Genomic DNA, 22,464 nt, shown 5'->3' on the forward strand with positions numbered 1-22,464 from the left:
CTGGGAGGAGGGAGTAAGGAGTAAGGAAGGCACGCTCTTCATTTTATACCCTGAAGACCTCTGAATTTTTTACTGCATGTACCAATTACATGAAACCAGAACTTTGTAAAATTGCCCGCCAGAAGGGCCCTGTAGAGCCCCACAGATCAGTGACTGTCATCAGACCTGGGCCATCTGGGTCCCTGAGGCCTGGGGCCAGACCCCACAGGAGCCTTTTTGTCTTGACAGGCTGCAGCGAGACCTGGGGCTGGGCCACCTCCCTCGTTTTTTTGGCACTGCGATGACCTGCCTCCTGTCCCCCCACTCACAGGTGGTGACAGCTGCCACCCAGAGCCTCCAGGTACCACAGTCCCCTCCTCCCCAGCTTTATCAGGGAAAGCAGAGAGCACTGGAGCTTCTGCCTGTGCCCTGGCCATCCTGGCGCTCCCCCCAGACCTCCAGCTGCATGCTGCGGAGGAGGTGCTGGGGGCCGGGATAGGCTTCCTGTCACTTGGAGGGCCGCGTGGCACTGGGGGGCTGCCTTGGGCCCAGACAGCCATGGCCTCTTTTTGCAGGAGATCCTGAAGGAATGTGTTGCTCCCCACATTGCTGACATCGGCTCTGTGACCTCCTCGGCCTCAGGCCCTGCCCAGTATGTCGCCAAGATGTTCAGGTAAGAACATAGCATCTGCGTTAGGAGGGAATAAGGTGTACCTTGTAGAAAGTTCCTTCTAAGACAGGTGCTCCACTTGTCACTTACTGTGGGCCCTGTGCACGGTGCCAGACCAGCTGCTGTGGATGAGCGCTGGCCACGTTCCAGGTGCCATAGTGTAGTGCTCTTGAGTGCAGACCCTGCAGCCAGTTACCTGAGGCAAGTTCCTCCACCTCTCAATGGCTCAGGGTCCTCGTCAGTCAGGGGTGACTAATGCAGGTAAGGGTTAAATGAGGTAATAGTGAAAGTTTTCAGAGCAGTACTTGGCGTGTAGTTAAGCACTGAATAAATAGAAATTACAGTAGTCTTTGTGGTTCTGAGAGATAGGTACTGACCCCATTTTACAGATGGGGAAGCTGAGGTCACCCAACTAATAAGTGACAGCCTGACTGCAGAGTCCACTCTGATTCATGTGCTGAGCTGCCCTGCACACCTCCAAGAGGAGCCACTCAGATACATGGCCGCCGACCACCCTCCCCAGCCAGCAGTGGGGAGCCTCAGGGTGCACTGGAGTTGTCCCAGGAGAGGGACTGGGATCCTTGGTGTCCCCTCTGGGTCTCTCTGCTCAGCTCCTAGGTGTGGTGCTTGGGGTACTGTTCGTCATGAAGAAGTAAGCTTGTTTCTTGTGGATCCATCTGGGATGAAGTTTCAGGAAAATTCAGGAACAGAGCTGCCCCCACCCCTAGCTCACCACTTTCCCCCACAGGGAAGTAGACCCCTGTTGATCATTCTGGCCTGAAATCTCCAGGGGACTAGGCCTTGAGAGATGGGGCTGCCCAGGGTGTGCACAGGCCAGAGGGGGCTAGCAGCTAGGGAGGCCCCTCCCTGCTGCAGCTTCCCCTTCTGCCCAGACCACCTGCCCAACCCCATCCTCCCACCTTGGGTCAGACTGAGAAAGCATGGGGCACTGACAAAGCACGGGCTTTGGAGGCCCATTTTGGCCACTAGCAGAGTGACTCTGGCAGGTTATTTAATATCTCTGAGCCTCAGTTTCCCCCTCTGAAGATGGAGCAAATAATCTACCTCACAGCTGCTTCTTTGATCACTAGGATTACATAAATTAGACTCTTAGCTCAGGGGGCATTTCATAAATACTAGTTCTCCCGCTAGCCTTTCCCGAGGCTCCACCCTCACTGGCCAGCTGGTGGTCTGTGGCTCGTGATGCCACCTGTTGACTTCCTAGTTTGGGGCCAGGTGAGCATGAACGTGGCCCTGACTGCGTGCTCCCCTGGCAGGGCAGTGGAGGAGGGCCTGACATATAAATTTCACGCTGCGTGGAGCTCCGTGTTGCAGCTGCTGTGTGTCTTCTTTGAGGCGTGTGGGAGGCAGGCCCATCCTGTGATGAAGAAGGTGAGTTGGGAGCTCCTGGGCCAGGGCAGGAGGTGGTGCTCGGGCAGTTGGACCGTGAGTACTGGAGGGGCATGTGTCTTCGTCATCTCTGCACTCCCCCACCAACCCCCATGACCACAGCAGGTGCCCAGTGCTGTGTCCCCAGGATGCTTACTGGCCCAATGTGGGAGGAACAAGAAGCGGGGGAGGCACGTCCCACCCCGATACCCACTCACTGGTCTTGGCCAGAGTTGATGGTTTTGAAATTCTCAGGGAATCAGTGTGATTCTCCCTCATCCCTACCTGTTATGTTTTAATTTTTAATTCTGAGTGTTCCACAAGTCAGTATAGTGTTTTAAGCAGTATTGGGTCTCAGGAAGGTTACTGTAGCCCAGAATAAACCATTTAAGGATCAGAGATCACCCAGAGATCCTCCCCAGTGCTGGGAGAGGGTAGGGGCCTGTCCTCAGCAGTGGGTGGAGCATCTCCCAGCCCCATGGGGCCTTCCTCACTGAGTCCTCCACTGCTGGAGGAAGAAAGGAGCCACCCTGGGAGCGCAGGGGCTTCCTCGAGAGGCCTGGCCTGGGCCCTAATAGGTTAGGTTGGCGAATTTGCCTTCTTTCAAGAGGTCAGACAGGTCCACGAAGAGTGGGGCTTGTGGAAGGGCTCTGGGGAGCCAGGGAGAGCTGGGGGGTGCAGCTCTGTCTCGAGGGAAGTCCCTGCTGATTTGCTCTTTGCTGCATGCGGCTCTGCCTTTGCCACCCTTCCCGTTTTTCAAGATAAACTGGAAATCTACATCTGTAGGTCAAATCTACTGGTTTTTAAGTGTTACTATGAATACAGAATTTTTTAAAATCCTGGGGCATTGGGGAGAGGTCAAACACATCATTGGGTTAAATTTGGTTATTGGTTTGTGACTTCTGACCTAGAGCTTAACCTGGGCCCACACTCCTCACCTCATCCTTTGACACTTTGGCCCAGACTCAGCCAAAGCTGCCTGCTCTGTGAGTACATCTTAAGGTATAATCTCTCATCTCTGTTCCAGTGCCTCCAGTCCCTGGGTGACCTGCGCCTCTCCCCCCACTTCCCCCACACGGCAGCTCTGGACCAGGCAGTGGGGGCTGCAGTGGCCAGCATGGGACCCGAGGTGGTTTTAGAGGCTGTGCCTTTGGAAATTGATGGCTCTGAGTAAGTGTGACCCTATTTGGCTTCTGTGTGAGCCCCAGGAAAGCCAGGTGGCCTGCTCTCCCCCAGGGAGGGTGTCCACTCCTTGGGGTGAAGTCTCTGTGTGCCTTGTGGGGCTCAGTGGGAGAGGCCAGAGCAGGGCTCATACTGCTCCTTGGCCCAGCAGGGGACATGCTGTTGGGTGTGCTGCCCTCCAGGCTGTCACCTCTTCCTCACTGGGCCTTCCCTGCCTCCTCCCAGAGAGACTCTGGATTTCCCACGGAGCTGGCTGCTGCCCGTCATCCGGGACCATGTCCGGGAAACGCGACTTGGTTTCTTCACCACCTACTTCTTGCCCCTGGCTACCACGCTGAAGAGCAGAGGTACGGGGCCTACCACAGTCCTGGAGCCTCAGCTAGAAGGGGTCAGGAGGGGCTCCTCGCCCAGCACCCCCAGCCTTAGGACATTCGACAGCCTCCCTCTGCCAAGCAGGGGGCCACCCGGTGCTTGAGTGCCTTTCTCCATGGGGCTCTCCCTCCCCTTTGATCTGAGGCATGGCCAGGCTTCCCCCGGTAACTGTGCAGGCAGATATGGGCCTCTTCTCCCACTAAGGAAATAATTAGACAAGTACACACCAATTTATATATGCAAAGATGTTCCTAGCAAAAAACCTGACACGACCTATGTGTCCCTCCATAGGGTTCTACTGAGGTTACTTACAGTAAAGCCCCACGGTAGGACACAGTGTGCTCATTATAAAGAAGGAACAACCTTACGTGGGAATGGACTTGTGTAGTAGATGGTGAGTTGAACAGATTAGATTCACATCTCAGCTCAGCTACTCCACAGTTTGGTGACTTTGGGCAAGCTTATTCAACTCCTGGGTCTGCTTCTCTGTAAAATGAGGACATTGTGAGGATTAAATGAAATAATCACATAAGTGCATGTTACACAGCCTGCCACATAGAGATTGCTCGATAGATGTTACCAGCTTTATTGTAAAGTAGAGCAAGGTTTCAAAACAATGTAGTACAGTCCTGTTTAGGTTTTTAAAACTTTGTGTGTGTTTAAAGAAATATAAGAAAGTCAGAGACGGTGGCCATCCCTGGGGGAGTAAGATTATGGAAGGACACCTGCTTCCTGTCTTATACAGATCTCTTTGGTTTTTTAGAATGAATTAGTTTTTTCAGTCCATGGGGCATCACCCATATTCCCGTGCTCATCATTGGGCTTTTGGTTTTGGTGAAAATGAGGCCTGCTGGCCAGGAGGGTGCCTGGGGTCACACTGTGTCCTTGTGTCACACTCCAGCAATGGACCTGGCCCAGGCAGGCAGCACAGTGGAGTCCAAGATCTATGACACGCTCCAGTGGCAGGTAAGAGGTCAGGTTGGGGGATGTGGGTCAGACAGTGCCGGGGCACAGGTTGCTGGGCGTCACCCTCCTTTACCATCCCCTCTCTCCCCAGATCTGGACCCTCCTGCCTGGGTTCTGCACGAGGCCCACAGATGTGACCACTGCTTTCAAAGGGCTGGCACGGACACTGGGCACGGCCATCAGCGAGCGCCCAGACCTGAGGGTCACTGTGTGCCAGGCCCTGCGCACCCTCATCACCAAGGGCTGTGAGGCGGGTATGTGTGGGCTGTGAGGTCGGGGGGCTGGTGGGAGGATGGCCCCCGACCCCCACCTGGCCTGCTGCGGCTCATTGCCTGAGCCATAGCTCCTCCTTTGCAACGACCTGAGGCCTCTGCTGGGGACCCAAGGAGCTAGTAGGACACTGAAAACTGCCCCTTTCCTCTCTTTACTCCCAATGTGCTGACAGCTACGGAGAGTTGTCCAGTCAATGTCAAAGGCTTTCTTATGGGGCCAGCGCTGGCTGTCCCTGGGACAGGCGCCATGGAGGAGCACAGACCAGGCGGCACCTTGTTCTCTGGGCTCTGGCCTCAGTCTCTCCTGTCCCGGAGAAGCCCCAAACCCATGGTCCAATCTGGGTCCCTTAAAAGGATGCCTCTGGGCAGCAGCGCCGGTGGCCTTTGGGGCAGGGTGAATTCCTGCCTCTTTTATGCCAACTCTGGTCCTCCTGCCAGAGGCTGACCGTGCTGAAGTGAGCCGCTTTGCCAAGAACTTTCTGCCGATCCTCTTCAACCTGTATGGGCAGCCTGTTACAGCTGGGGACACTCCAGCCCCTCGCCGGGCCGTGCTGGAAACCATCAGAACTTACCTCACCATTACTGAGCCTCAGGTGAGCTGGTGGAGGAGAGCGAGGACTGCTCTCCCTTGGGTGAGTGTTGGCTTGGGCGCGTTGGAAAGGCCGAGGTACCTACCAGGGCTCACTTGGGCCTCTGCCACCTGGAGAACAGGGGACCAGATCCCAGTTGTGGTGGCTTGGGCTGGGCTCAAGTCTTCTAAGTGGGAGGTGGGGGAAGGGGAAGAGAAGATGGCATAGTTCTGTGACCTGCTGCTGCTCTGTATTTCTCTCTTCTCATCTCCTTGGGGCCACCAGTTGGTGAATGGTTTCCTGGAAAAAGCCAGTGAAAAGGTGCTGGACCCTGCTAGCTCTGACTTCACCAGGTAAAATGCTCCACTTGACCTGGGGCACCCTGGGGAGCTAGAGGGTGTGTCTGGTAGAAGCCCTGTGCATTCTCTCTGGAATTGTTTAGGAAAGTCTGAATGTCCCTGCTCTGCCACGAGGGCTCACTGGCTCCTCCTTCCCAGAGAAGCATACTAGCCTGCTGGGGAAGACTAAGGACCTGGAGACACACTACCCATGTTCAACTGGCACCTCTGCCACTTATGGGCTGTGTGACCTTGGACAAGTTACCCACTCTGTGCCTCTGTAAAATGGACATGACAGTGTCCCTGCAGCAGGGTTGCATGAGAAGGGAAGAGGTTAACACCTGTAAACCACCTGCAACAGTGCCTGGCACCTAATGAGTGCCCAGTTAGGTGCCACGTCTTATTATTGTTCACGAGCTCCTTTGAGGCCCCCGTCCTCCTCACCATGGCTTCTCCTACCTCCTCCGTCCCCAGTAGACATGAGAACACTGAGAGTCTGTGCCCTTCTCCAGCCCCCCTGAGCCCTTCCTTGGTCTCCTACCCCTGAGCAGATTGTCCGTCCTGGACCTGGTCGTGGCGTTGGCTCCTCACGCTGACGAAGCTGCCATCAGCAAGCTGTACTCCACCATCCGGCCCTACCTAGAGGTGAGTCGCGGAGGCCGGGAGCCCCACACAGCCGTACTTGGGCAAAGGGGCTGCACCTTGGAGAGCCGGGCCTGTCTCCTTGTCTTTATCCCTTGCTGCTCTCCAGGATCAGGTCTTCATCTGCCTTCTTGTGGCGTGGCTGGCCTTTGTGCCCTGTCTAGCCCATCTGTTACGTAGGTGCCAAAGTGGCTAAAATGCATAACTGTGCTCAGGCCTCACCTGCTAAGATGCCCCTTGTAGAACCAAGGCCATACTCCTTTGCTTGGCTCACTCACTGGCCCATCCCAGCCTGGCCTGATCTTCATCCCAACCAGTCTCATCCTCCCTCATCTCCCCCCACCACTCTAGCCTCCTTAGGCTGTTTTAAGGATTCCAGATATGATGGCCCTTTCTGTGCCTTTACACATGCTAGGTCTGCTGCCTGGCATGCTCATCCCTGCCCCTGTGGCTAGCCACCAGGCAGAACCCAAGCCAGCAGTGACCTCCTGAAAGCTGTCACCACTGGGAAGTTTAATAAACAGTTACCCAACAGTGTGAGCAGTACTCTGGGGTTGAGCATGCAGGCAGACACCAGTCCTGGGCAGCGCCACCTAACCTCAGGAGAGGTGTCCCGGGGGGGGTGACTGAGAGCTCCTTTGGGATAGCAAGGAGTTAGGCAAAGAAGGAGAGAGGAGTGCTCCAGCTAGAAAGATGAGCGGGTGCACAGGCCTTGATGCCCTCCCGGCCCTGCAAGTTCATGCTGCTGGGGATAGCATGACTTAGAGGTGGGTCCGAGGATTGGATTGGAGGGATGGCTTGGCTTCACTCCCCGAAGCATCCCCTGCCTGGCAGAGTTAGCCTCTATCTGTCCGTATTCTGCCGGCCTTCTTGTCGGATCCCATGAGCACCAGAGGGGGGTCAGCTTCTCTGAATCCGCTCCAGTGCTGCTAATCCCCATCACAGTTAATGGTGACTGCTGGGTGAATGTCCCAGATGGGTGGAGGACCCCCAGCCCTGCCTCCTCGCCTATCCCTGTCCACCATGTGCCCTCCCAGAGCAAGGCCCATGGAGTACAGAAGAAGGCCTACCGCGTGCTGGAGGAGGTGTGTGCCAGCCCTCAGGGCCCCGGGGCCCGCTTCGTGCAGAGCCACCTGGACGACCTGAAGAAGACCCTGCTGGACTCGCTGCGGAGCACTTCCTCCCCTGCCAAGAGGGTGAGGACCCCGGGGCAGCCCCGCTCAGCCTGGGGGAGGATGGGTGACACCAGGAGAGGACCACTGTGGAGACAGGGGCCTTCCGGGGCAGAGGAAGCATTGAGGGTTCCTGACTGCTGTTCCCCTTGTCCCGCAGCCCCGTTTGAAGTGCCTCATTCATATCGTGAAGAAGCTTTCAGCTGAGCATGAGGAGTTCATCACTGCTCTCGTCCCTGAGGTAAGAGGTGCAATTTGTGTGTTTTGAGAGGTTCCTTGGAGTGTGGCTCCTGAGGGCCTGTCATGATCGGGGAGGGCAGTCTTGGGGCTGAGGGTGGGCTCAATTCTCTGCCTGGGAATGTGGCTGCCTCAGGCCGGTAACCCCAGGGTGGCTGGCTCAGGAGCACATGCTAACAGGGCTGTCTGGGCAGGTGATCCTGTGTACCAAGGAGGTGTCAGTGGGGGCTCGGAAGAACGCTTTTGCCCTGTTGGTGGAGATGGGCCATGCTTTCCTTCGGTTTGGCCCGAACCAGGAAGGTGAGGCCCAGGTGACGCAGAGCTTGGGTGGACACTCTACTCACCTGGGGGAGGCACCCCTCAAAGCCACTGGTCAAACAGAAAAGGTAGGGAGAGCTCTCTGAGTCTGGACCTGGGCAGGCTGCTCATCTCTGGCCAGAGTCCACCTCTCTGTTGGGCCCGAGATGCAGTGCGCAGTGTGGGCTCGGCCTGGTGCAACTCTCCCTGGTCTCTGTCCTCCCAGAGGCCCTGCAGCGCTTCCTCGTCCTCATCTACCCTGGCCTCGTGGGCGCTGTGACCATGGTCAGCTGCAGCATCCTGGCCCTGACACACCTCCTTTTTGAGTTCAAAGGTAAATACTACTTGCGTGAAGGCCTGGGAAGCACTCAGGGTGGGAAGATGCCCAGAAGATCAGGACAGGGTGGCTGTCAGAATGGGGAAAGGTCCCCGGGGGGAGGAAGAAGAGCTGGAACCAAGGCCGGCTGCCTCCTGTCTTCTCTGCTGCCCAGCTTGACCTTCCTCCCTCCGCACAGCTGCCCCACGTCCCACTGTCAGAGTGGAGCAGAGGAGGTTAGGTGTCATGCACAGACTGTAGTCTTGGTCCTGCCTCTTACCAGCCACGTGAGACCTTGGGCAACTTTATAAACTTCTTGGAACCTCCCTCACTTACCCCTAAAAGTGGGGAGAACACAGCACCTCCTCATAGGGTGGCTAAAGGACAAGAGCCGATACTCCATGAAAAGTGGCTAGAATTGTGCCGGGCACTCGGAGGTCCCCCAAGTGTGAGCTCCTATTCTTGTGATCTGGCAGGGGTCTTGCATCTGGGTCGGGCCAAGGGTATCTCTGACAGTAGCCCTCTGGCCCCTACAGGTCTGATGGGGACCAACACAGTCGAGCAGCTGCTGGAGAATGTGTGCCTCCTCCTGGCCTCCCGTACCCGGGATGTGGTCAAGTCGGCGCTGGGCTTCATCAAGGTGGCAGTGATTGTCATGGATGTGGCACACCTGGCCAAACACGTGCAGCTGGTGGTGAGTGCCTCCCTTCCCCTTGGCAGATGGCAGCATGCCCTCTGAGCTCCTCACAGGGACCCAGTAAGCCTCAAGGCCAGCAAGTTTCAAATATTTTTTTAGCTACACGCTAGTGGAACAGAAGGTCTTGCAGGAGCCCAGGAAGGGACCAGTAGGGGAGTGCCAGCCTGGTGGAGCTGAGGAAGGGGCACAGTGCCCAGGCTGCCTCTTGTCACTCCCACAGCGCCTCCACAGAAGCAAGGGCTCTGCAGGGCAAAGGCCAGTGGGCAGGCCACCCCTCATTTTATAACTGGGGCAACTGAGGCCAGAGATTTCCCCAGGTCACAGTGCTAGTGAGAACAGCCCTGGGAACCAAAGCTCAGGACCGAGACTCCAGGCTCTCCCCCGCAGGGCCTTCAGCTCACTTTCTTTCTCCCATCTTGCGTTTTGATCCTCTGGGTTTGAGGAGGCTCCTCTAGACGCCCCTGTTGTCTTTGTATCTGGCCGTGGGTCAAGGCGAGAAGGGACAGATGAGAGTCGGGATAGCCTGCCCTGCCCTGCAAAGCTCACCCTGGGGACCAATGAAGACCTGAGCACAGTCCAACTGGAGATTAGCGCAGGGCGATAGAGGGATGTACGGAACCAAGAGAAAGCTGGTGATGTCGGGGCAAGGTATGGGCTGTGGAGTCAGGTAGGCCTGGGCTAACTCCTGCCTCTGTGGCCACTTCGTAACTGCTGAACTCTCTGTGCCTCGGTTTCCTCGTCTCTAAATTGAGGGTGATGATAGTATGTGCCTCACTGGGTTGTCATAAGGATTCAGTGAGATAAGCACGTAAGGGGGCAAACACTGTCTCAGACTCTGAAGCTGTGATCTTGGTCAAGTGGTGAGGTTTAGGGGAACGATGGGGGGCTGCCCAGACTGTGAACCTGATTGGACCGAGGGTCAGGCAGGACCAGGGCTGCTCTGACGCCTGCCTCGTGGCTGGACCTCATCACCCTGTGTTCCTGGTCTGGACGGCGGTGACAGGGCAGGCAGAGTGGGAGGCGTTTCCTCCCCTGAGACCCCATGCTCTTCCCCTAGATGGACGCCATCGGGAAGCTCTCGGACGACATGCGGCGGCACTTCCGCATGAAGCTCCGAAACCTATTCACCAAGTTCATCCGCAAGTTTGGGTCTGTGCACTGCATTGGGGAGCAGGGGGGCGTCGAGGGGTTTCCATCCCACCAGCAACCCTACAGAGAAGGGGCCCGGCCTGGAGCCTGAGTCCTTCCCTGTGGCTGGAAGGGCTCTGGCTGACTGCCTGCCTTGGGTGGTGCTCTCTGGCCGCTGCCCCTTACCAGGCCTTCTCGGCCTCTCAGATTTGAGCTGGTGAAGGGGCTGCTGCCTGAGGAGTACCACAAAGTCCTGGGAAACATTCGGAAAGCCGAGGCCCGGGCCAAGAGGCACCGCGCTCTGAACCAGGCTGCTGTGGAGGAGGAGGAAGAGGAGGAGGAGGAACCTGCCCAGGGCAAAGGCGACAGGTGAGACCCATGGGGTTCCTGGGGACCTGGTCTCCCCAACCCGAGCCTGTCCAGGTGATGCCCAGCTGCCCCTGCCTCTCCCGGGAGCGCCCTGACTAGGGGCTTCTGTGTCCTTAGCATCGAGGAGATTTTGGCCGACTCAGAGGATGAGGACTATGAGGAGGAGGAAAGGAGCTGGGGCAAGGAGCATCGGAAGCTGGCCCGACAGAGGAGCCAGGCGTGGCTGAAGGAGAGTGGTACTGACGAGCCTCTCAACTTCCTGGACCCCAAGGTGGCCCAGCGAGTGCTAGGTAAGCAGGAAGCAGCTAGGCTAGCCCATGAGCATGTAAAACAGGCTTGCCCTGGTGCCACGTTTGTGGGGTGGGGGCGGCTTCCGTGAAGGCCAGTGGTCACCGTCACCTCTCACATATGCACATCCTTGTGCTGTGGGCACCCGTATGGGGCACAGACCTGGGCTTGTTGGTTACAAGGAGGGTGTGAGTGGGTTAGGACTGACCTTACGCCTCCTCACTGTCTGACTCTGCCGTGCCAGCCACACAGCCTGGGCCAGGCCGGGGCAAGAAGAAGGACCATGGCTTCAAGGTGAGTGCCGATGGCCGGCTCATCATCCGGGAGAAGGAGGATGACAACGCCAAGATGGAGGAAGAGGAAGGCGATAAAGGTGGGGCCGCCTGCCCATTCTGGGAACGCAGCTGCTTCTGGCCTGGGCCAGGGCCGCAGTCAGCTATTCACTCACTCGTTCATTCAGTAACCATTTGTTGGGGAAACAGGTGAAAACAGATGTGAGGAGCTTGTATCTAAGGCAACTTTCTGAAACTTTTTTGACCACACTAAGAAATCCTTTCATGTTGTAATGCAGCCACTTATACAATACTTCTATAATTCAAACAGCACTTTCAAAACTTCCTCTTACCATGTGTGATGTGCGCTGTTGGTCTCTGTTCTCTTCTGTTCTGTTTCTTTCCTTCTCCTCCTTTTTTTTTTTTTTAAAGTGTGAACTTGGCTGGGGCCTGGAACACATTTAGAGGTGGAAAGAGCCAGACTCAGACCCTCCCTCCTCCTGGTTCCAGTGTCCCCTGTTTTCCAGGAGCCACTCAGGTGCAACGTCTCCGAGTCCTGTTTCGTCTTTCCTGCTGCCTCTCTGCACATATCATTCGTTAGGTCATAAAAGCCTGTGGCTTCTAAACTTTGTCTGTCTTCCTCTTTTTTTGTTTGCTGCCACCGTGCTCACTGGGCCCTTGGCTCACTGCAGCCTCCTAACCAGGGCTCTCACTGCCGCCACGCACCTGACTGACCAGTGTGTGACTGCGCACAATTATTTAACCTCTGGGCCTCAGTTTCTTCACTCCAAAATGGGTATAATACCAATACTTACTTCAGAGGGTGTTGTGAAGGTGAAATGGGTAACCTGTACAGCACACGTATGTGCTGGGTGACCCTGTTTCCCGATCTGGTCTTGTCGCTGCTCCCCTCTCACCCTTGGTAGTTCCTACCGCCCTGCTCCCTTCTTGCGAGCGTATTCCTGATACTGAAAATGCCCCGCCCCTGTCTTTCTGCCTTCCCAAACTCTCCTGGCTCTTTCAGATCCACCCCAAGTCCTTCTTTGTGACTTTTCCATGACCCCTCAGCCTTCAGCCCTTGTTCCCGCTCCTGGCAAGCCCAGGGACTGCCCAGGCTTTGGCACTTGGTCACGTGCTGTCCTGTGACGTCGTTTGGTTGTTGATTAACTTCACTTGAGTTTGTCTTCCCTCCAACTGGTCAGTTTCATACTTTTTTTTTTTAATACAGTCATGTGTCGCTTAACGGCAGGATACGTTCTGAGAAATGGGTCATTGGGCAATTTTATCGTTGTGCGAACATCATAGAGTGTACTTACACAAACCTAGATGGTAGATCCTACTACACACCTTAGTTATCTGGTACTGGTCTTAGGGGTCCACCGTCATGTACGTGGTCCATCACTGACTGAAGCGTTGTTAATGTGGTTCATGACTGTATACTGATAGCTTTTTTAAAAAGTCATGGTAAAATACACATAACATAAAATTTACCATCTTAACCGTGTTTAAGTGTACAGTTCACTAGTGTCAGGTCCACTCACATTGTTCGATAAACCATCTCCAGAACTCTTTTCATCTTGCAAAACTGAAACTATGCACATTAAGCACTAACCCTCCATTCCCCTCCCCTCAACCCTGACAACCACCATTCTACTTTCTGTCTCTGTAAATTTGAATTTGAATTCAATTCCTCATATAAGCGGAAAGATTCAGTATTTGTCCTTTTGTCACTGGCTTATTTTCACTCAGCATAATATCCTCAAGGTTCATCCATGTTGTAGCTTGTGTCAGAATTTCCTTCCTTTTTAAGGCTGGTGTTATTCTATGGTATGTCTCTACCAGATTTTGTTTATCCATTTGTCCATCGGTGTTCACTTGGGTTGCTTCCACTTCTTGGCTATTGTGAATAATGCTGCTGTGAACAAGGATGTACAACTATCTCTTCAAGATCCTGCTTTCAGTTCTTTTGGGTCTATACCCAGAAGTGGAATTACTGGATCGTAGGGTAATTCTGTGCTCAGTCGTTTGAAGATCTGCCATATTGTTTTCCATAGTGGCTATGCCAGTTTACGTTCCCACCAACAGGACCCGAGGGTCTCAGTTTCTCCACATCTCACCAACACTTGTTATTTTCTGTCTTTCTGACGGTAGCCATCCTAATGGGTATGACATGGTATTCCGTGATGGTTTCAGTTTGCATAATGATTAGTGAGGTTCAGCATCTTTTCATATGTTTGTTCTCCATTTGTATATCGTTTTGGAGAAATGTCTGCTCAAATCCTTTGCCCATTTTTTACTTGGGTTGTTTGATTTTTGTTGTTGAGCTGTAGGAGTTCTTTATATATTCTGGATATTAACACTTTATCAGATGTAAGATTTGAAAATATTTTCTCCCATTCCATAAGTTGCCTTTTCAGTCTGTTGATGTGTTCTTTGACACAGAAATTTCTAAATGTTAATGTTAACCACTTTATCTGTTGTTACTTTTGCTGCCTGTGCTTTTTGTTGGTTCATACTTCTTTATATCCCTACACAGTACCCAGCACATAGAGGGCAAAAAAAGAAGGATTCTCAAGTAGGAAAACAAAGCCGCCCTCATGACAAAGTGGAGTATATGTGGGGCTGCGGGAACCCTGGGGCTCTCTGAGAGTCAGAAAAAGCTGTATTACCTCAGAAGTGGGAATGCCACTTCCTGGAGGGGCTGTCATCCCTGGGGCCTGGGATGGGAAGGAGAAAGGGGCTGTGTTCAGGGATCTCATCTCCCCCAGAAAGACACAGGTTTTCTGGGGCTGGAGTTGGTGGCGCCCTCAGCCGGGTGAGCCAGGAGGAGGCAGGATGAAATTTGTGTGGGCTTTGGGAAAACGGAGGCTCCCTGAGTACTCACAGTCCGCTTTTCCTTTTGGCTCCAGGGGAGGATGAAGAGATGGCCGAGCTGACGGAAGAGATGGGCGTCAGGAGTGTGAGTAACGCCTGCTGATGGAGGGCCCCTCAGGCCTAAGCCTCGGGGCTGACGTCTTCTCACTGTCTCCCCTGGTGCACACACACACCCCTGCCTGCTTCCTCGAGCACGTGCACAGCAGGCAGTCCAGAGGTGTGGTGTGCATGTGAGGGGCAGGGTCACGGCTGACCTGTCTGCAGGGTGTGGGAGGGGGTTTGACACCCTCTGAAGCACCCGGTGCGTCCTTCAGTTGGCTGGCCCCAACTGAAGGACCCCTGTGACCTTGGGCTCCTCAGTGCTGAGGGCCCCCCCGCGTGGCCTCACCTAATTCTCGCGGGAGGTGGGGACTCTTTATCATCCCCGTTTCCAGAGGGGCTTACAGAGGGCAAGTAGCCCACAGTCACAGGGGTCGTTAAATGTGTATATCTCCAGGCCCAGGCTACCCAAACTCCAATCCCGGCTTGTATGTAACGTGCAGGGCACTTAGTCACACTGAGTGAGTGCTGGCTATTCATCATCACCATCATTATTATTACTGCATTTTTCCTGAAATCTTTTTCTGGCCAAAGCCTCCCTGGTTCCTTCAGCACATCTTCACAGGTGGCTGTGAAATCCTTCTGCCGCCTACTCTTGTTCCTGGCCAGGGGAAACTGACCACGGCCCTCGAAGGATGTGCCCATGGTTCAGCAAAGCAGGACTGCCTCAAGGCACCGAGAGGGACCTGTGGTGGCCACACTGCAGGGTTGGCTCATGGCGAGTCATCACCTGCCATCGAGGTCCCCAGGGGCTTTTTCATCATGACAATTGCTAAGTCCCACTCCTCTGCCCGCAGTTGTGGGAGCGTAAAATGCTGGGGGGCAAGTGACAATGGCAGTTGCCAGTGAGCAGAGCTGCTGCCAGGTGCCAACTGAACCAAGAATGAGCTGAGCCGTCACCCTCCATGATGTGGCCCAAGTCACATTTCCAGCCAGTTTCTGTCTCCACTGGGAGCCTACTCTGCTGGGCCTCAGCCGATGGAACTGGAGCCCCCGCTTTCCTGACACACACTGTGTGGGCTCCAGCCTTGTTCCCTTTGCCTGGCACACCTTCCCCTCCACCTGGCCCCTAAGTCAGTGAATGCTCCTCAGAGTGGGGTCTGAAGCCCCCCTGCCTCAGGATCCCCGGGGAGTTTGAGCCCCAGGAGTCGGCAGTCTCCCTGGGCTTCCTGGGCGGTGTGGCGGCCAGCCCAGTGAGCTGAGGTCTCCCCGCACACTGTCGCTCCACCTTGCCCGTTGTCAGTTTCTGGGTTCAGGTCTCCTGGCGGGCCGGAGTGCTACAGGCCGCCTCTCCCCTCGGACCACCTAACGTGGAACCTGGCAGGTCCTGAGTGCCGATCGCTGCTTGTTGAGTTTAATTTGATCAGTCGACCTGTCTCATTGCCCCACACTCATGACGCCTGGGACAGTAGCATTATGGAGGGACTTTGATGACTGACTTGAGCAGGGGTCTCCTACCTGCCTGGGAGCCTCAGGAGCACAGGATCTGGGTCCTGTCCCCTGTATACCCAGGGCCTGGCTCTTAGTTGGGGATCAGTGAGTGACTAATGGGGAGGGTGGAGTGGAGTTTATGTGAGGCCAAGAACTGGTAAAGCTGCTCTCTCCAAAGAGGCCGAGGACCTCATTTTTCCTGTTAGGAAGTCTGAGGACAAGGTGCCCAGACAGGCAGTTGTGGCCCTGAAGGGGGAGTTGAGTATGGAGAGGCCAAGCAGGGGAGCAGCCAAGACGAGCTCTGCAGTGAGGGCCTAGGCTGCAAGCTTACTTCTGTGCTGCCTAGCTGTGTGATCTCGGTCAGTTACTTGCCCTCTCTGAGCCTTAGTGTCCTCATCTGTAAGTGGGGAATTGAGTGTTTGGCAGAGAGCCTTTCCTGCTAAGGCAGGTTGCACTTGCTGTTACTGTTACCGTTAACGAGGAGGATCACATCCCGTTCACAAACTTTGCTTACCTCATTATAGAAAAAACACCAGAAGCTGAAGCGTCAGAAAGAGGCTGATGATGAGGAGCTGGAGGTGCCCCCTCAGTACCAAGGTGAGGCTTCCACTCTTCTCTCCTGGAACACCCTGTCCTCTGTCACCTGCATTAGGCAGGGTCTGTTGCAGGCAAAGCCATGAAGTTGCATGACCTGATTGCACTCAGTTGGCGCCAGCGAAGATTGGCTGATACGTCACCTATGACTGGGCTTGGGGAGCGAGAGGGTCTGGGGATGAGGGAGAGCCTGGGGGTCAGATCTGTGCACGGAATCCCCAGCCCCCTGGGGAGCCGCTGGGCCCCATCTCTCCCGACCCCGCCAGGCGTTCCGCGAGGCGTGCAGCCCTCCCTTCTGGGAGGGGTCCATCTCTTCTGTCCGGCCCTGAGTCAGGCGAGTGTAGCCTGTGTTGAGGGTGGGGTTTGGGAGAGCTCGTATTGGGCCCGCCCAGGGGATTCCCAGGTACATTTGCCTCTGGGCACCCATGCTGTTCCTCTCCCCAGAGCAGCTGCTGCAGGTACCAGGGTGTCTGCCCAAAGCCAGGGTGGGCCTCTGTCACCTCTCCTCTTCCTCGTTCCCTCTAGGGCAGCCCCCGCAGGGCCCCTGCCCCCGAGCTCTGGCCGCAGAGCCCTTGCTATGCATCTGAGGTCCAGGGGCTCCTGTGGGAAGTCCCTGATCCCATAGCGGGTGTGTCCTCAGGGCCCCATGGCATTCTAACCCAGTTGAAGAGCCTCATGGCTCCTTCTCCTTCTGTGGCTCCACAGGCCAGGGCCCAGCTCACGTCCTCTGCTCTGAGATGGTGCAGAAGCAGTGGCACCAGGCAGTGCAGCACGAGGCCTAGGTTCAAGACTGCTTGTCCAGCTGCTCTTAGCTGTGTGACCTCGGCACAGTCACGCTGCCTCTCTGAGCTTCTAGTTTCTCACCTGTAAAAGGGCTTCATCTGGGTCATCTCAGAGAGTCCTTCTGAGTTGGTGATGTAGGATTCCATCCACGACTGTGTTGAAGTCCAGGCTGGGAACGATGCTGGCCTTGGAAGCAGTCTCTCTGAGCTGCAGCTTTCACATCAGGACCTCCTTTCTGTCTCGGTGTTGGTGTGAAGCCTGAATGAGATAAAGCCTGTAGAGCCTCATTTTACAGATGAGGTTGAGAGGCTCCGGAAAGTTAAGAGACTTGCGTGAAGTTGGAGCTGAGAGTTGAACCCAGGTCTGTCTCACTTCAAAGACCACGTTCTTTCTAGAACAAACGGAGCAGATTTAGCTTTGGAGAATGTGGGTGTTTTATGTTAGGAGAAGATAGGTGTTTCCAGAGGTCACTGGTAGGTCTCTGGATTCTTCTCGAGGAAGGCCTTTGTCCCTGGTTGGTAGAGGATAGAGCTGGGTTCCTGGCCGTGGCTTGTCTCCCCAGCAGCTCTCTGAAGAGGTGTCAATTACCTTCTCCCAGGAGGGGGCTGCCCCGCCTTCCCCTGACTCTGGCCTCTGTGTTTCCCCCTAGCTGGAGGCTCTGGCATCCATCGGCCGGTGGCCAAGAAGGCTACACCTGGGGCTGAATACAAGGCCAAGGTAAGAGCTGCCGGTGGGGCAGGGGTCTCTTGGCAGAGCCTCTGGGAAAGGGGGGACCGCTGTGCCCACCACCATCCTGGAGAGGCACCTCTGTGGAGCCAGACTGAGGTCACACTGAGCGGCACACCAGGGTCTGGTCAGCATCTAAAGTCAGGCCTTTGTCCCTTGGCCTTCCAGGCCTACCGGACCTCTTTGGTGCCACCTAAGGCAGAGAATGAAGGGAAGGGAGCATACAGGCCCTGTCGAGTCGGGGCAGGGGTGGAAGGGGAACCCCACAATCCCAGCTGACTCTCTTTCTCTGGCTGAGCAGAAAGCAAAGGGTGACGTGAAGAAGAAGGGTCGGCTCGACCCCTATGCCTACATCCCCCTCAACAGAACCAAGCTCAACCGCAGGTATGATGTGCAGGGTGGGTGTGGGGCGGGGGACTGGGGTGGGGAGCTGTGCTCCGAGGGACCTTATTCTCCTTGAACTCTCAACTGAACTGCTCAAGCCTCTTCCAGTTTTTCAGTTTTACTTTTTAACATGCACCTTCATGCAGTTGGTACCTACGTATGTTGTTGACTCGACTGCTCTTTTAAACGTAATCGCGCACGGTCTGCCCAGATCATGTGCTGCCCACTGCCTGGCCGCGCCCCTTCATTTCCGTTCCTGCTGATGCTGGGGGGAGCCACCTTGTGACATTATGGGAACGGGGGCCGCCTGTTCTCAGTGAGCTGTGACCCTTCTGTTCCTGTCCCTGCAGGAAGAAGGTGAAGCTGCAGGGACAGTTCAAAGGCCTGGTAAAGGCTGCCCAGCGGGGGTCCCAGGTGGGACACAATCTCCGCAGAAAGGATCGTCGGCCCTGAACCCCAGGGCCCTGAGGGCTGCTCTGTGGTCCAGCCCGAGGCCCCTCATCAGCCCCCAGGCTGCCTTGACACCAGCTCCACATGCTCCAGAGCCTGAACTGAGCCTGAACTCAGAATGACTTGGAAGCATGGCTTGGCTCCCAGAGGTGCCCAGGATTTTGGAAGCTCCAGATGGACTCCAAATGGTTTCGAGATGTCCCTGGGGCCTGGAGATGGGAATGCAGCCTCAGTGCCTCTGAGGAGGCCAGCAAGGCAGCCATACCTTCTGCCTAGAGTGGCCACGTGCAACAGAGTGGACAGTCTTCCGTTTCCTTCAGCTGCTTGTAGCCATGTGGCCCTCTCAGCCTGGCTGTGGTCTGGTGTGAGATTTGCTGTGACCAGACGTAGAATAAACATGCATCACCAATGCATTGTCCCTAGAAACAGTGTGTTTCATCACCTGCCCCCTCCAGGGACAAGAACAGTGTGGTCGTTGGCGTCAGTGTCTCAACCCCTTCCCCGCTGATCCTGGCATCCAGTCTAGGGTAGCGTGCTGGCCCTCAGTCAGCCTTGGGATCTTGCCCAGGAACAGCCACCTGTGTTGGGAGGTCTTCCCGACTTCACTTTACAGTCCCAGTCAGAAGGTGAGTTGTGGGGATCAGGAAGGCCAGCGAATGCTCCAGGGCTGGTCTGTGGAGCTGTGGTTGAGCCCCAGGGACTCCAACTAGAAGGGGAGGCATCCAGCTGAGAGCTGATTAGAGCTGCAGCGGTGGCTGTCCCAGGCTGCCCCTGGGCCCAGGTTTCTCCCAGCAGCTCTGTTCATTGATTTAACAGAATGTTTGCTGAGCCCCTCCCTGTGCCACGTGCTGCCTGATCACCCACCTCCCTGACCCTCTCATTCTCTTTTTCCGGACAAGTGGATCAAGCTGTGGTACAAAGAGCAGTGTGATTCCTACTGGCCAGCTTTGTTGGTCTGGAGCAGAGAGGGGCATGGTGCAGACCTGTGGTTGCTCCTAAGATCACTTGTCCCGTCAGCTCAGGGTACCACTGTGTCTGCTTTCCCAGCAGGCAGCCAGAAGCGAAGAACCCAGGCTCTTCCCTACCCCCAGATATGAGGAATCGTGCTTTGTCCTCTGGCATTTGATCAATAGTTTTCCTCATCTCAAAATCTCCCCATTTGAGATGAGAGCACACACACACTATCTCAATAGTTTCCATTCCAGTTTGATGCCTTTGGCTCTGATAATGCTCCCAGGAGGCCCCGTGCACTGTTCCATTCATCCTCTAAGGGGACTCAAGTCTTGATCAATCCATTGCATCCAAATTAGGGCATTTCCTCCTCGATTTTGGGCTAGGAAGCTGAGAGGAACCATGCTTTGCCCAGAGCTGGCACTGTTTATAATCTGTGCTCACAGAAAGTCTGGAATTGGAGAGCAAGCGAGCAAGGTGGTCAAAAGAGGTGGCTATTGGAGATTTGCAAAGGTAACCATGACCCCCATCGTTATACTTCTGGACACAAGAGGGGATCAAATTAAGCCTGTCCTAGCCCCTTCCTGTTTCCTTTCTCAGGAAATGTAGCCACGTGCAGTAGGAGGCTTCACGTAGAGTAGGTATGGGTATGAGCCAATTGCCCAGTATTGGTGTCTTTAAAAAAAGGTTTGAAGCCACCTTGCTTGTTATAGCATATTTTGCAAGGAGCTCTGTTTTCTTTCAAAGGTGAGAGGGGCAGGGCAGGTGGCCTAGGAAGGTTGGTGTTAGTGATGTGCTGAACATCCATATTCTTTTGGAAGTAGACTTCAAAGCAAATTATCTTGATGCGGAGGCAAGAATTAATCAGCCCCAGAAACTTCAGGTGCTTGAAACATCCATTTTGAAAGTCAGTGCTGCTTTTGTTTCAGCAGGACAGGTGCAGGGGAAGTGGGGGTGTTCATCAATGCAAGGCTCGTTCAATTTCAGCGAGACTGGAACGGTTGAGGGCCTCCACCCAGATCCAGATTCACGGCTTCCATGATGCTTTTGGCAGTGGCAGAATCAGAGACTTCTTCAGGCTTTCTTTTCTGAGGTCCATCCTCTACCCATTCTCAGAAATGGAAGACAGGACACACCCTACCTGACTGCACCAAAACAGCAACCCTTGTGTTGGCTGAGCTTGGGGGTGACATCGGGAATTTGCAGGGGCACTCTGTTCATGTCCCCATCCCGACACTTCTGGACACAGGTGGGTCAGGTTAGACCAGCCTTACCCTTCTCAGGAAATGGAGCTTCTCGTGATTGTGGCTGTCTCATTAGGTCTCCTGTCTTATTTGGAAGCCTGCCTCAGTCCACGTGCTTAATCATGATTTTTCTGTATTGTTTGCAACATGTGAGAAAATTACTTAAGAACTTAAAGTAGTCTCTGTTTTCACTCTTCTTGGTTGCATATGTTTCTTCAAAGGGTAACTTAGAATGTATCCTGTATTTCACTATAAAAGTAATAAAGATTCACAGAACATTAGGAAAAAACAGAAAATTAAAATCAGGGCCTAGAATCCTTCTACCAAATTCTCACTGTTAACCCTAGTATATTTCATCCCTGTTTTCTTTTTCTACACACAGGGCTGTTTTGATACAAAAATAGAGTTTTAAAATACAAGTTTATATTCCAAATTTTCACTTAGGTATCACAAAATTTCTACCCTACTCATGTAAATACGTCATAAACATTGTTTTCAATGGCCTGGCTTAAACATCTGCCCAGTGGACGTGGCTCAGTTTATTTACAAAGGGTCTTAGAGTCCATAAGTGTGTTGCTCCTTTATGTACGCATTTTAACACCATCGCTAGATGCTGCATCACGTGCAAAGCAATATTTAGAAAATGACATGATGACTGTTCTTTGTTCTATTTTTGATATACATTATTATGAATAGATAATGGCTGTACTCCAGAAAATAACTCTGATTTGGGGCAGTGCAAGCTGGCTCGCCATTTCCTGAAATCACGCTTATTGTAGCTACTGCCATTAGAAACATTTACGCGGCTGTTAGCGGCTGGCCGAGTCATCCAGGGCCAGGGCTGCAGTGCAGGAGGTTTTCTCCCGTGCCGAGTCCTCTTGATTGGTCATGGAAGTGCCTAGAACAGAATTTTGAGGCTGTGGTCAATAATCAGTAAATATCGATTAAGAATGTATGTGGTGGAGGGTGTGGTGGCCTGCCGCCACATAACCTCAGGCTGCATACTTCTACCTGGGCTAAGGTCTGGATATCAGCTTTGCAAGTCTAAACGTAGAGTTGATCGGGTTCAGAGAGGGAAAAACAGACTCACAAGAGACCTAGTCAAAATTGTAATTTATTAGTTTGCAATGAGAAATATAACTGCCAAGGGTCTGAGACCTGGTGTCATGGTGCTGCTCAGTACAGAGCATGGTGACTGCTCTTCTCTGCACAGGAAGTCAAAACCCGAGGCTCTAGTGAGCACGTGAGAAGGCAAAGGGAATCATTTGAGTGATGTCTTAGCGACATCGTTGAGACAGGACTGCTCTCCAGGGGTCTGAGATATGCCTGCCCAGTGGGCCCCCTCTGTTCTGATTAGTGCTGCGGAACGGGCCAGATCCTTCCTCGCTGGTGTCTTCTCGACCCTGTGGACCACTTAGCTGCTGCTCAGAAGCTCTTCTGAGATGTGATTTGGCTCTGCTTCCACAGGCGGGTGTGCCTGGATTGAATTTCCAAGCCCAGCTCTTCCAGCTTCCACCAGGGAGACGTCCTCTTCCCTCTGGGGCCTCGTACAGATAGCTGATCCTGTCCATCACGAGTGGACTGCAGGGCTGAACTGCGAGGGGGCAGCTGGATTTCCAGATTCCAGGGATGTCACCCTGTAGACCCACAGGTACCACTTACAGAGCTGATACGATTTAGGTCAGAATTCCAGAGAGGATCTGAGGCACGGATGACGGGCAGTTGGATTTGTGAATGGTGCCAGGAATAGCCTGTACAGGCCTCAGGGCTCCA

General features: G+C 54.3%; 1 protein-coding gene across 1 annotated transcript in view; it reads left to right on the forward strand.

Moving 5' to 3' along the window:
• The window catches only part of RRP12 (ribosomal RNA processing 12 homolog), a 42,380-nt gene extending 23,458 nt beyond the window's left edge, over positions 1 to 18,922 (forward strand). Inside the window, exons 14-37 of the mRNA XM_001501555.6 lie at positions 229 to 340; positions 555 to 652; positions 1,927 to 2,041; positions 3,066 to 3,208; positions 3,446 to 3,567; positions 4,494 to 4,558; positions 4,650 to 4,812; positions 5,269 to 5,423; positions 5,685 to 5,752; positions 6,289 to 6,382; positions 7,417 to 7,575; positions 7,712 to 7,792; positions 7,983 to 8,088; positions 8,312 to 8,419; positions 8,938 to 9,095; positions 10,156 to 10,247; positions 10,434 to 10,595; positions 10,713 to 10,885; positions 11,128 to 11,256; positions 14,065 to 14,114; positions 16,084 to 16,156; positions 17,586 to 17,653; positions 17,964 to 18,046; positions 18,397 to 18,922. Coding sequence (XP_001501605.1) covers positions 229 to 340; positions 555 to 652; positions 1,927 to 2,041; positions 3,066 to 3,208; positions 3,446 to 3,567; positions 4,494 to 4,558; positions 4,650 to 4,812; positions 5,269 to 5,423; positions 5,685 to 5,752; positions 6,289 to 6,382; positions 7,417 to 7,575; positions 7,712 to 7,792; positions 7,983 to 8,088; positions 8,312 to 8,419; positions 8,938 to 9,095; positions 10,156 to 10,247; positions 10,434 to 10,595; positions 10,713 to 10,885; positions 11,128 to 11,256; positions 14,065 to 14,114; positions 16,084 to 16,156; positions 17,586 to 17,653; positions 17,964 to 18,046; positions 18,397 to 18,499 — 2,680 coding nt within the window. The 3' untranslated portion in view covers positions 18,500 to 18,922. The remainder of the gene's footprint in view (positions 1 to 228; positions 341 to 554; positions 653 to 1,926; positions 2,042 to 3,065; positions 3,209 to 3,445; positions 3,568 to 4,493; positions 4,559 to 4,649; positions 4,813 to 5,268; positions 5,424 to 5,684; positions 5,753 to 6,288; positions 6,383 to 7,416; positions 7,576 to 7,711; positions 7,793 to 7,982; positions 8,089 to 8,311; positions 8,420 to 8,937; positions 9,096 to 10,155; positions 10,248 to 10,433; positions 10,596 to 10,712; positions 10,886 to 11,127; positions 11,257 to 14,064; positions 14,115 to 16,083; positions 16,157 to 17,585; positions 17,654 to 17,963; positions 18,047 to 18,396) is intronic.
• Positions 18,923 to 22,464: the final 3,542 nt, after the last annotated feature.

Source organism: Equus caballus, chromosome 1 (assembly GCF_041296265.1).
Source record: "Equus caballus isolate H_3958 breed thoroughbred chromosome 1, TB-T2T, whole genome shotgun sequence".
NCBI classification, from domain to species: Eukaryota; Metazoa; Chordata; class Mammalia; order Perissodactyla; family Equidae; genus Equus; species Equus caballus.